This window comes from Mus musculus, chromosome 3 (genome assembly GCF_000001635.26).
Source record: "Mus musculus strain C57BL/6J chromosome 3, GRCm38.p6 C57BL/6J".
Taxonomy (NCBI): Eukaryota; Metazoa; Chordata; class Mammalia; order Rodentia; family Muridae; genus Mus; species Mus musculus.
Window position 1 is genome coordinate 130,474,591 of NC_000069.6, and position 14,139 is coordinate 130,488,729.

At 41.1% G+C, this 14,139-nt stretch overlaps 1 protein-coding gene across 33 annotated transcripts in view; it reads left to right on the forward strand.

The window, feature by feature from the left end:
- Positions 1-14,139, forward strand: part of Col25a1 (collagen, type XXV, alpha 1) — a 419,527-nt gene that overhangs the window by 294,233 nt on the left and 111,155 nt on the right. For 25 of the 33 annotated variants that reach the window (XM_006502269.4, XM_006502268.4, XM_006502272.4 and 22 more), the window contains 3 exons: positions 1,003-1,074; positions 1,779-1,886; positions 4,395-4,430. In XM_006502269.4, the coding sequence (XP_006502332.1) occupies positions 1,003-1,074; positions 1,779-1,886; positions 4,395-4,430 (216 nt within the window). Of the gene's footprint in view, positions 1-217; positions 278-1,002; positions 1,075-1,778; positions 1,887-4,394; positions 4,431-14,139 lie in introns of all 33 variants that reach the window. The other 8 variants (XM_006502276.4, XM_006502286.4, XM_017319804.2 and 5 more) reach the window with 2 other exon arrangements.

A 14,139-nucleotide genomic window follows, 5' to 3' on the forward strand; every position in this document is an offset into this window, starting at 1 on the left:
TGGTACCCACCACCATGAGTTCGCAGCCTCGCCACTCCATACTCTATGGGATGTCGGTTTTACCATGGAGCCTCTTGTGTCTCATACATCAGCGTGAGCTCAGAACCAGAGTGGGAAGGGGAGGCTGTAGGTGTGTTCTTGTTTTGTTTGTCTGCCAGTGAGATGTTGTGTGTGACGTTTTGTGTCGTGTTGTTTTGGCGTTGTGTCTCATCCATAGGGCCTGCCAGGCTTCCCCACAGTTGCTGCCCTCCACAGCAATCAGATCCTCACTGTCAAGGTTTGTGGGTGATGCTCATGACAACTCAGTCAGAGCCACAATCAGCATAAGGGCAAACGTGAACCAGCCGTGGGCTTTCCCAGCTTCTGCCAGTAATGGCAGGTGACTGTGTTGAGCCCCTGGGACCTCCTGTGTATTGGGGAGGCCAGGTAGAGTCTAAGAGAAAAGCCCCTGAGCGTCCATGAGGAGAATAATGACGTTCAGCATGTACAGTGACAGCCAAAGGCTGCCTCCTATTTGTGGCTGGAGTCACACACATTCCAATGCTCTGTGACCCCAGCCAGTTAAGCCATTCTGAGAACTCTAAGGTTGGGTGTTGGTATTTGGTTCACAGCACATTATGCTGGTTGGCAAATCTGACCGAGTTGGAACTGGTGCTTTGTCGACAGACTTTCTACTCAGGATGCTGAACACAAGCTCATTCTGACTGACTTGCTCTTGGAAATGGGTGCACTAAAAGATCACACACACACACCAACATCCAAATGATTGGGTACAAAAGGGACTCATTTCTAATCAAAAGGAGTCTGGACTCCTTCCATTTCAAAGGTGTCTTTCTTCCTGAGGTTGAAGGTCTGTCAGACATAGGGGCCAGTTCCGTTTTATTTCATAGTTATTATGAATCTAATGTGTATATCTTTATTTCTTCCTCGGGGCCTTCTGATGCTTATTCTTCAACTCTCTCATCTCTGACCTTCAACCTTTGACCTCACCTGACTGATCAGATGGTGTTTCCTAAAATCAATCACGGCTTTCTCTCTGCTGATCAGCAGCTCATTAAACGCCGGCTGATTAAGGTAGTGCTGCTTCCCGCTGGAGCCTGATGTCTCCTCAGCATCCCGCATTCACTTGTTGCTCAGGGCACTGTTGCTTTGCGCTTGTCTCTCCTGCATGGCGCAGAGATGGTGGGTGGGTCTTTGTCCATATTCCAGAAGAAAATAATGAATTGGTAACTGACAGTATAGGAAGCCCACCTGATTTTGTTTTGCTTCGTTTTTTGTTTTTCTTAATTAAAACAACTTCAGTTGTCACCAGCAATAGACACACATGTCTTCAGCCCTCTTGCTCTGATAAATTATACATCTATTATACAACAGAACAGAAGCCCATTATGCTTAATCTTAGAGTCTGTGAGTTTATATATATTTTCAAACTGAAAATGCAGCCACCCATTGATTGGGGTAAATTCAATAGAAGATTGCCATAGACATGGTTAAAGGAGGGCTTTAGACGGCTCTGGATACAAGAATAAACAGTGCACTCGGATAACCGTGTTGCCAGAATGAGAGCTGGTTTAGTTACATAGCATCTATCTGGCTCTCTCACAATAAATGTTTGCTCCTTGCTGGCAGGTTGACTGTGAGCAAGCTTTTTAATTTATGGTGGACTTGTTCTTTAAACATAAATGTAGATTGGATAATGTGACCTTAAAGCACTGAAAGAGAAGCTGAATATTAATTGCTCATGATTGTTGTTGGCTCATTTCCTTCCTCCATTGCAGGGTGACCAAGGACAGGCAGGGCCTCCAGGACCTCCAGGCCCTCCTGGTCCAAGAGGCCCACCTGGGGACACAGGAAAGGACGGCCCCCGAGGAATGCCAGGAGTACCTGTGAGTTTCTTCTTGGGCTGTTCTCCACGTTCTTGGTTGATGTTAAGGGGCAAGTAGTGGGGTAGAACAGGTAAGGGACTGTAGGGCCGAGAGGTCATGTGACTAGAGAAAGCAGGGGGCAGTGTAATGAAAGGACATCCCTGGAGTGTTACAGGGCACTTCAGCAGAATTTCACCTAAGTGCTCAGCCCAAGAAGAGCCAGGGACCCACAGACAGCATCTGCATGGAACTTAGGTAAGCTTTGGGATGCTCATAGTGAGAAGTGCCCAGTCTTGCCTGTATCCTGCCTGCAACTGGATATATCACCACCTTTTTGGATGAAGTGAGATATTAGTGAGAAAAAAAAATAAAACCAAACACTGATAATCTTTGCTTAAAGGCCAATACAACTTGCTAGTATTTGATCCCTTCCAAAAGACTTGGCTAAGAGTGTTAATAAAAAACAATGAAAGAATAATGACTTCCTAACATCAGAGGGTATGGCCATATTATTACTCTATATTTGTATTTGAGACTTATTTAGCGGAAATCACTTTAAAAATGATCTCAATACTAAAATTAGTCATATCAGTATCAAAAACCTAGGACACTGATAAATGATATGACTTGATACATGCAGCGCAGCAGTTTAAAGAAATATATGGATGAGAAAAAAAGTGGCTTAGATGATGTTGTGCCTCCAGGGCTAGGAATTAAGGCTTATTGCTGAGTTAAATTTTACTTAATGTGTTGCTTCAATTGTTCTCATTCGTGATTTTTCCAGTTCAAAAGTATTGATGGAAATATTTTCTAACAAAGTAGAAATGCTTGAAAACCAAGGGAAAAATTTTAAAACCAGCCATAGTTGGTAATGTTATTGTATGCTATCTTTGCATTTTAACACATATATCTTTGTATTTTTTTTCCTAATTATTCCATCTGTGAGGATACAAGGCATTGCATCCCTTTTTGCTGTAATCATCTCTAGAGTCCCATTTCCCTTTCTGAAGGTCCTGTGCTTGCTCACGTGAACAAGAAACTGACTCTACAGCTTGTTGTCTTTCCCTGAACAATGGAAAGTGGTGAATCCACCCTAACCCTGTCTTTGTAATGTCTACCATTTTCTCAAATTGATCCTCCTGAAGAGAGCCTTCCGGAGCCTTGACATGGATGCTGGGATGTGAACTCTGGTCTGCATGCTTGCATGGCTCTTAGTGACTGGGACAACTCCCCAGCTCCCTTATCTTTGTCTCCTGAGAGTAACTTCCAGCATAAATTTGGTTCTGCTATAATATATAATATCCATTTTTTTAGCAATAATGTGTTAGACTATCATTTCTTTATTTTGTTTTTTTAATTTATTTATTTGTTTCATATATATGAATATACTATAGTTGTCTTCAGTCACGCCGAAAGAGGGCTCCAGATCCCATTATTACAGATGATTGTGAGCCACTATGTGGTTGCTGGGAATTGAACTCAGGACCTCTGAAAAAGCAGTCGACACTTTTAACCGCTGAGCTATCTCTCCGGCCCATTTTGTTTGTTTTAAAATAGGTTTTTATACTGTTCTCTCAACTGGTAAACTCACTGAGTAGCTCATGCTGTTTTTTAAATGCACCTTTTTAGAAAATATTTATGTATACATGTATTTTTGTCTGCATGTACATCTATGCACTATGTATGTGCAGTGTCCTCAGAAGTCAAAAGACAGTGTTGGATCCCTGGAACCGGAGTTACAGATGGTTGTGAGCTTCCATGTAGGTGCTGGGATCTGGAGGGATGGCTCAGCAGGCAAGAGAACTCGCTGCTCTGGATTCTAGCACATGGTGGTTCACACCTACCCTTTTGACTTCAGCCCCAGGGAGGGCAGTGTGTTCTTCTGGTCTCTGTGGGACACCATGGTACACATACAGAAGTGCAGGCAAAACACTCACACCAAATAATCATAAATACATGCATTTTTAAATGTGACCTGGAAAATAGTCATTTTTGAAAGACCAGCAATATCTACATATATTTGAATTATAGGCACAAATCTCTGTAAACCAGTAGCCAGAGGCTGTCATTATGGGGTGACTATAAAACACAACAGTAAGTTCCATATGAACCTGATCATTGTGAAACAAAGCCATATGAAATAGCGGAATATTCTGTCAGTTTTAATAAACATGTTACTTCAGCTCTGACTAATGTAAAAGAACAAACTTCAGAACCAGCCCCTGCTCATTTTGCTATGTAATGCTGTAGCGAGAGTCCCTCTCTGGCCTGCGTGTGGGTTCTTTGGATTGGCATGGAAAGCCCAGAAGGATCTAGACTAGTTTTATTAAACCCTAAAACACAAGATTACAGTCAAGGGCAGGCTATCAGCTCTTTGTGAAATGTTTATATTCTATTTAATCTTTAAAAAACAAAACAAAACAAATAAAAATGGTACTTGACACTCACATGACTAGCAATATTTGGAAAAAGAAAAAATCAAAAAATTTAGATGCTTTCTAATTACTTGTTATTATTAATTTTTTTAAGGGTGAACCAGGAAAACCAGGAGAACAAGGCTTGATGGTACGTATCTCAGTTTATTTTCTTAATTAAAGACAATAGAAAGACAGGTCATTAAAAACTATGGTTTATGTGTGAGTAATCAATCTTTGTGTATGACCCATAACAGAAGGAGTAATTTATGAAAGAAAATAGCATGCCCTACTTACTACATGCTAAGGATCACAAGACCTCCATCTTAGCTCTGTGAAGAGACACCAGGCCATAGCCATTCTTATAAAGGAAAACATTTAACTGGGGCTGGCTTACATTTTCAGAGGTTCAGTCCATGTCATCATGGTGGGGAGCATGGTGCACACAGGCAGTCATGGTACTGGAGAAGTAGCTGAGAGTTCTATATCCTGATCCGTAGGCAGCAGAGAGAGAGACTGGGCCTGACTTAAGGTTTCAAAGCCCATCCCAATGACACACTTACTCCAACAAGGCCATACCTCCAAATCCTTCTAACCCTATCAAAGAGCATTCAAACACATGAGCCTGTGGGGGGCATTCTCATTAAACCCACCCCAGCTTCATATCCATAGAAATAATATTGGGGAGGGGGTGCAATGGGAAGACAGGGATTTCTACCATTCAGCAAAAACAGAATCCCATAATGAAATCATGTTGCATGAATTGAGCACAGAAGTCCCAGTTCCTTGTGACTTGTTGGTCCTTTGCCAATGTATAAAGGTCACATCAGCTTTCTGAGTCCTAAAGAGAACATCTTCAACTGCCTCTCTCCCCTCCTCTTCCTCTCCAGCTGCCATTCTAACCTGTGGGATGAGTGTGTGTTTAACGTTCTTGGAGAAGATAAGATGACGCTTCTGATACCCAAATGTCAGAGGCAGCTCAGGCCTTCCTGGGATGTAGGAGTGAGCCAATCAAGCCTGAGTGTCCATGCTCACAGCAGGCAGATAGCTCGGGCATAAAATTTATTTTAAGAATTCTTACTGGATTCCTAGGAAGCATAACAGCTGGCTAAAAACTAAACATGCAGATGTGGAAAGGAGTAAGAGCTGTATGCAGGAAAGGCCTTCTGTAGTGCTGTCCTGGGGAGACCAGCCGCTCTGCAAGTGGAACTGACCACTTGTGGAGCAAATGCACCCCGGGGCCAAGCCTCACCCACCACATGGAAATTGCTCTATTCGTGACCTGTAAAATCAAGATAGATCATTCAGTACAATCTTTGCTATATAATTTCTAAAAGAAGGTTATAGAACACTTATCATCAGTAGCACCTGCATGGAGGGACAGATAGCATTAGCTCGTGGTATGCAGGTTCAGAGCAAAGGAGTTCTTGAAGAAGTAAGAAATAAGTTTTGAAATTGTTTGAAGCAATTTCTATATAATTTCTGTCCTGGGAAATGATCAGAATCTACTTATTTTACTCATTCCTACGTTAAAATCTACTTGGCATTCTTGGGAGCCCTTGTATACCCTGAGTTCACTCACACTTAATATCTCTGGCTTCAGGTTTCCACTTTGGCTCCGAGTGCCTCATCATATTTAGTATTTTCCAGTTAAACGGGTGTTTTAGAAAAGTGTGTTTCCTGTCTCCCTAAGGGGATACCTATTCTCCAGGACAGAATACATGAACAATTCATAATCTTACATTCCTGTAATTTCTCATTATGTTTTTGACTATGTTCTTAGAGTGCCAGAGATAGACCCAGGGCCTTATACAGGCTAAGTGCCTGCTTCACTAAGCTATGCCCACTCCTAATTTAAATCATTACAAATAAATGTTTTGCATAACCCTAAGTGAATTATTGTGCTATCTTAATAGATGATTCTATTTCCCATCTCATATAAAACTTTCTCAAATGCAGACAAACATTGGCCATCTTTTCTTTTCTCTTTCTTTCTTTCTTTCTTTCTTTCTTTCTTTCTTTCTTTCTTTCTTTCTTTCTTTCTTTCTTTCTTTTTTAGACAAGGTTTCTCTGTGTAGCCCTGGCTGTTTGGAACTCACTCTGTAGACCAGGCTGGCCTTGAACTCAGAAATCTGCCTGCCTCTGCCTCTTAAGTGCTGGGATTAAAGGCTTACGCCACCACTGCCCGGCAGCCGTATTTTCTATCAACCTTTTTGTCTCTCTTTACAGTCTTTTAGATGAGTTCAGGGCTCATTTTCTAGATGCAGCCAAGAAATTTAAATGAAATCACAAGTGGCCAGAGGCTCAATGATCTTCTAATGGTCATTTATAGATGACGTTTTCTGAAAGTGTAAATACTGCTTTAGGTGAACATTTCTTTATTTATATATAAGTGGTCAAATCCTAATGGGCATCTCAGAGGTCATTCACAAATGAATGTAGCTAATGTACAAGTCAGACCAAAGTTTGAGAGTACTGTTCCCTCCTCTCGTCCCAAAATCCTGAAGATGGCCCTATTCTGCTTTGTGTCGCCATGAGTTAGTTTTGTCTGCATTTGAATTGTATGCCGCCTGACTCGAGCAGTTTGTCCACATTTGTGTCTGGATTCTTTCATTCAGCATTGTATTTGTGAGATCATCTACTTCTGTTTTAATAGCCTTCACAGCTGTTCAAAAAAAAAAAAAAAAACTAGGAGGAAGGCCATTACTTCCTCTATTACCCCGTTAAAACTCCATCACTCAGGGCAGTGAATGAATGAGTGCTTGTCTGACCTTGGGCGAGTCACTTAACCTCTAGATTTCTCATCCGTACAGAAAAAATAACAGTCTTTGCCTGCCTTAAAGGCTGGCCAGAGACAAATGCAATAAATTAGTGTAAATCTCTTTAAAATATGTAATGAGAACTATATAGAAGTATGCTATCATCATTCTTTGTTCTCTATACAGTACAGGTGAGCATGGATTTACATAACAGATGTATTCATAAAGGCTTGTTTTTTTAAATTTTTTTTTAGATGAATCAGATTTTCATGAATCAACCTATTTTAAAATCGCTGGAGAATTCAGTTCTTTCAAACAGTCCTTCTCAGGACTATAAAACAACCTAACTCCTTAATTCTTTTTCTCAGAAAACTGAGTTTGTATGTTTTATACATGTCTGTTAACACAAATGATTCCTGTTGATTTTAATCCATCTCAAAAAGGGCGTACTGGATAAATGTTTGAATATTTGTTTGTTTTGGTTTGTTTAGTCTGAGAGTTTTTGAGATCCAGCTTGCCATTTTCCAGGCTGGAGTGGAAATCACTTTTTAACTCAGGCTGGCTTCAAACTCGTAATCTTTCTACCTGATCTCCTGAATTCTGACATTGTAAGGATATGGCACCATATCTAGCATTTATAGTGATGTATGAGGCAAGATCTCTCCTGGAGGTGGGTGTGTGTGTGTGTGTGTGTGTGTGTGTGTATGTGTGTATGTGTGTGTGTGTGTATGTGTGTGCATGTTCACATAGTTTTTTAACCCAGAAGTCCAGTAGGTGCACCAGGTCCGTCAGCAGTGCTAGTCTTGAAATCACTTACTATGCAACATGGTCTGTATCCTCTGTACAGATCCATACACTCTTGATAGCGATTGCTGTTCCACGTGTCTTGTCGCATTATGAGCAGCAAGTGAAGCGCTGACATGAAGTGCTCTGTGAACCACAGAGCCTTCCATAGATGAGTAGTATTCCTCCTGAGACGAAGGGTCAGACAAAGTAAGCAGCCGCACAGAAAGACTCTATGGAAGGATGGTTGGGTAGTCAGTGACATCATAGCATGTCAACACTGCAGGTGGCAGTCCTGTCACTTCTGCTCTCTCTGTTGTTGTCACCAAGCCTTCTGTATGTCACATCACATTACCCCACTTCTATAATGTCACTTCTTATCCACCAGTTCCAGCAAAGCGCAGTGAATAGCATTGCTCTTTTTCCTGTCTGGATCTATCCCCCATTGGTTAGTAGCTCCGCAGTGCTTGTTTAGATGAGGCGTCTAACGATGCTCTGGAGGGTCTTTATGAATTTCAAATGTCTCTGACAATGACACGAGGAAGCTAAAACGAACCTACAGAACTGTTTATGAGTGTGTCAGGTAGGGATTTCATTTTCATAATCCAGGATGGATCATTCTACTGTGTAATAATCATCTGAAGATTAACAGCATGCTTGATGCAGTAAGAAGCAAAGCCTGGAGCTCATACGGGCCCGCTCCCCTTGAATCCTTCTCAGCATCAACTCTGTAAATGTGACCTTTGGGCTTTCGGAGAAGTTCAGGGGATATTTTAAATGACAGAATCTGAAACTGACAAAGAGTTAACTATATCTCAATACAAGCAGACACCTCCCCCAACACACAGTATACTATAAAACCAGACGCAAGAATACAGCTAAGGGCTGGCCACAACTGCAAGTGCTTAGGGTTAGCATCTAGCACAGCCATATCCAGATCCTCCAGGTCTTCCAGGGCTGCAGGATTCTAAAGTTGTTAGAATTGTGTTTGAAGACATCATTCCTTTAGATACCCTTACTGGTTTTGTTTCTTTGACAAAGTGAAGATGTTCTTGGCAATACGAACAATAGACAGCATTTTTGTAGTGTTTTTTAACCCAGGCCTGTCTCCTGACAGCTGCTTCCCTTTGGCCCACTTGACACAGGTAGAGTCACCAGGAAAGAGGGAATCTCAATGGAGGAAAAAGCTTCTATCAGCCTATGAACAAGTATGGGGGCATTTTCTTCATTAATGATTGGATTTGTATGGAGGACCCAGCCCACTGTGGATGATGCTACGTCTGCACAGGGTTCTTTTGGTTTTATAAAAGGCAAGCTAAGCAAGCCAGTTAGAAGCATTCCTCCACGGTCGCTGCTCCAGTTGCTGCCCCCAGGGTCCTGCCTGGAGTTCCTACCTAAGAGTCATGCTAGACTATTTATTAGCCATAAGCTGAAATAAATAAACCCTTTCCACCCCAGCTTGCTTTGGGCCTCGGTGTTTTATCACAGCAATAGAAGGTAAATGTAGGGAAAGCTCACCTGGATGCTGTGCTTTCGTCCAAAGTGACTGTACCTGAGGTTTCTCAGGTTCTTTCACACCCCTAATCTGAAACTCTTTTATTCCTCCTGTTTCCACCCAGTTTGTGTGCAAACTTCATAACTCAGTTATTCTTCCCTTTCTTTATCATAAAAGTACTTGCATTTCACTCATTGAGCTTTGAGGGCATCTAAGAATTCAGGAAAAGTTGTCCATTAAAGTGACACTTGGACTTGTGTCTGAGCAATGTGTAGATAATCTTGGTTTGTTTTAGTTTTACTTCTAAACACATCATTATATGAGTCCAGTGAGCCCAGTGCCATTGAAAGTGTCTATCAACAACATAAGCTTCAATAGTGTTTCTGCCTCACTTAAAATGAAACTAAAAGGAGAGATTTGTGAAGACTTGGCTCCAGTATCTAAAGCTATGGTGGTTTGCTAGGCTACAGTTGAGAAACTCATAGTGTTACCAAACTGAACTTTGATCTGCCTGTTCTCTTGGTCAGCAGATGATAGAGACTGAAGAATTCAACAGACTCCCTGCCCTCCACACCCCTCCCACCAGTTCTTTTGGTTCTCAGAAAGTGAGATCTCCCCCCCCCCCCAACCCCCATTCCACAGAGCCCTTCCCACTTCCCAGGGTTTGTTCTTTGCTAGTGATGCATCACTGTCCAAACAGGCAAGAGAAAACAAACAAGTGATACCCTCTTACCTGCAAGTACCCTAGCGGCCCTTCCTGTAACTCAGCCTAAGGGGCTCCCTGTTGATTTCACTGTGAACAGACTTCTCTAGAAGTATCTGAGGGCACATTGGTGTAGGAGGAAACAGAGAGACATCTTAATTGTCACTTGATGAACAAGCAATCTAAAAGGTGGAGCAGATGACAGGAGTCATGTTGATTTTGTTTCTCTTTAATGACTTCTAGGCTGTAAACAGCACTATGGTAAATATCTTTATACTGGTGCCAGCTAAAGGCCAAAGGCCCTATATTATATTGAACAGATTAAAATAACTAGAATTTAGAGTCACCATTTAAAGAACATGGTGCTATTGAAAGATACAAATGTCCTTCCAACTCTACATCCTGCTCATTTCCATTGACTTACACAGATGTACCCCATGTTTCTCCATTATGTATAAATGTTATAAATAAATGCAAAAGCCGTTTATCTTTTTAAATTTTTAGACAAAAGAAAAAAAGGAAATTCTTACCAAAAAAAATGTACCGACAATTTACAAACCAAGATGGTGAACTATTAAACATGTTCTACCTTCTAACGTTCACAAAATTATTCTCCTAGTGATTAATTAAACTGAAATTCAGGAGTGCTTGCTCTTAAAAGTCTAAACGCCAAATGTCCCAGCAAGAGGAAAGCTGTAACAAGCCCCATCCCTAGCCCCCAAGCTACTGCCTGTCTCTTCCATGCCTTCACCTACCTCTCCCCTTTATGTAATTGGCTTTATAAGGCTCAGGTTCTCCGCTGCTCACAGGACCTAACTCCAGGCACATCCCACAGAATAACCATGGATGCTGCTTAATGGTGACTGTTAACTCTCCTGAGTTAAGAACCATCATTAAAGCTTTAGTGCGGTACACCTTTGGAAGGTGTCTGCGAGGCCATTAATAGACCTTTCATTGAGTAGGAAAGACTTCTACTGAAGATGGCTGCCACCATCCCTTGAGCCCAAGAAGAAAGCCAGCAGACTATCAGTATTCTTCATTACTCTGCTTCAGAGGTGCTGTTTTCTCTCTCTCTCTCTCTCTCTCTCTCTCTCTCTCTCTCTCTCTCTCTCTCTCTCTCTCTCACACACACACACACACACACACACACACACACACACACTGCCAGCCTTCCACACTGTGATGAACACCATACCCTTGAACCTTGGGAAATAAACCTGCCCTCCCCTAGGTTGTTTCTAGTCGTGTATGGGCACACAGCAACAAAGAAAGCAACTAACACCCGTGGCATCATCCTGTGTTTTAAGTTGGTCTTGTGGACACCAGTGGTGTGGCTCCCCTTCAAAATAGAAGTAGGGAGAGGGGGAGACCACTGTCTTCAAAGTGAGCTGAATCTAAGAGGCAGAAAAACCCAGGTCTCTTAGCATCCCAACCATGGTCTAAGTATGGACAGCGGAGGTGGCAGGATGGCTTGTTCCTTTAGACTCACAGATTGCTAACTGTGAGACCTACAGTCAAGGAAGAGAGATTTAAAATGCCTCATGGTTCGGGTCTAGGGATTCCTGAGTTTTTTTAAAGTAATCTGCTTTTATCAGCTTCCTTTCAAAAATGCCACACATGAACTTCCACCTTGTCTTATGCTAACTTAGGACTGTCGGCTCCTCTATTCCATAATGCTTACACCATCTTACACTAGTTGCTGTCATTAGCATGTTAACTAAATGAAATGACTAAATGATATGAAAAATATCATTATTATTAATGGTATCTATACTAATAACATACTGATACCTAAGGTACCAAGCTTTTTTTTTTTCTTTCTCTCAAACAGTGGCATGTCTCACCAGAACTAGAATGAAGTAGGATACACCCAACTGATTTTCTACAGATTGTCTTTTCTCTCCCACAGCTTCTTCTTTTGGTTCATGTTCTACGGATTCTTTAGATTGTATATGTGCTCACAAACAACCATGATTAAAGGATCAATTTTCACGAGGATGGTGGGAAAGTAATCACATCTATTTCTAGCCGCAGTGTGTGGCTCTCTTAAAGCCAGTATATTAGAAGACATCTTGGAAATCATCTAGCCTATTACTTCACAGATTAAAAAAAGAGAAAGTCTCCTAAGTCATGTGGCCCAGGTGGCAGAAAAGACAATGCAGAGGCATAACAGACCCGGTCTCATTTGATTAGTCTTATGGGTTTCACGGTCTAAATCCACACTGTCCGATGCAATGTCTGCTAACTACATGTGATGACCTCGAAATTAGTTTCAGTACATCAAAACTAAAGCTTTATTTCTGAGAACTATACTAGGAACATTTCCATGCTCCCCTGTTGGATTAAGCAATACAGAAGGTTTCCCTCATCACAGAGCCCTCTATTATGCAGGCCTCACTGCCCTTCCTAGACAGAAAGCAGGCCTGAACACACAAAGTCTATACTATGCTCTTAAATGTAAGACATCTGTAGTCACAGAATATGTAGATTCTAAGGGCAGCATTTCTCAGCATTGTTGATTTTAAATAGGGAAAGTGCTTAGACTCCCCTTCATATAAACATTTCTTTACGGAGTGCCTTTTAGCATGATAGGCCATGACAAACCATGAGCCTTCTCCTTGTATGGCATTCAGGGGACGCATGTGTAGTCACAGTGCAGAGCAGTTTGGTAGTTTTTTTTTTCTTTTTCTTTCTTTCTTTCTTTCTTTTTTTTTTTTTTTTGAGGATCATTTCCACTTTGGGTTCATCACTAAGAAACAATTTATTAAATATTTAGAAGGGAGAAAGTGAACTAATTTAGCTGTGGGTATCTGGTGACCATAGAATCTCTGTTTTGGAACCTGATAGTATAGATGTTTAAATGCCTAAATCTGTCTTTAATCCATTTGTGCCATTTAGTGTCCCATTTTTCATCTCAGGGTCTGGTTCTGTCAAGTGATGAGAAAAATGTATCACCCAATTAATTTCCTGAGCTGTAAGAAACCTCGCTTCCAAAGGTCACAGCCTCATGATTCTGAGAAATACCAGTAGATGAGTTGTCCTGATTTAATATTCTCCCATAAGTCAGTGTGTGAGATGGGCAGTCAGAAAATATTTACCCCTTTTTAAAAAATGATGTCTCATTAGACCTTTTCCATACAGCACTTATGAGACAAGTATGATGTCAAGCCACCTCACTGGCAAGGTGTGAGTTTTAGAGGAATTTTTTCAAATAGTAGGCATTAATAGGGAGAGATGTTACCAAAACAAAAGTCCTAGATATTTAAATAGAAGCAACTGCTTCCAAGCTGAAGTCTCTCTCCAGTTGGTAGTGTTATATTTGAGTGCTAATATAATGATATCTAGTAGGTAGAAAATTTTTGTGTTTGAATTCATTCAACAGTATTTATGATAAACACTACTTCAAGTATCAAAGATGTAAAATCTGTAATCTGAGGATGCTTTTACTGAGTTGAGTGGATTTTAATATCTAAATATATTAAAGTATAATCCGTCAAAATGTGGTGGGACGAGACAGAAGACAACATGTGTCTAGGCATCTTGGAGAGGTGAGTCATGCCCCTCAGACCTGGAAGAGTGATTAAGAAATTCAACTGAAGGCTAACAGGAGGAGGACATGAACTTCATGCGAGTATAAATGAAGATGGCTGAAGACGGGTCCCAGGAAAGGCTTGGTATATGTAGCACTGAGACATAGCACTGAAGTCCAGGATTTTTCCATAGCCTCTACAAAACAATTTGCATAGAAGCACCACAGCAGCAATGCCTTGCATCCTATACTTTTCCCAATAGTTTCTGTCTGGGTGTTTCCCCATGTTTAAGCAATAAACCCCATATCTTGAATATTATCACTTGAATTCTACAATAGACATCCACAGTAGATATAATTTCTGTCTCTTAGCCTTCAAGTTGGAGATTAAAGACTGTAAAAGTGAATCTTGAATGATTGCTTCTCAAGTAAGACAAACTGCCCTTGAGTGTTTTTTCTTGATAAACCAACATTACGAATCACACCCTGTGTGATGCATTTAACCAGGTTAATTAATATCTTTCAAAAAGTTACAATGAAATCCTGCGACATCAGACCACTGAGAAAGCACAGTGCTTGTGTTTTTATGAT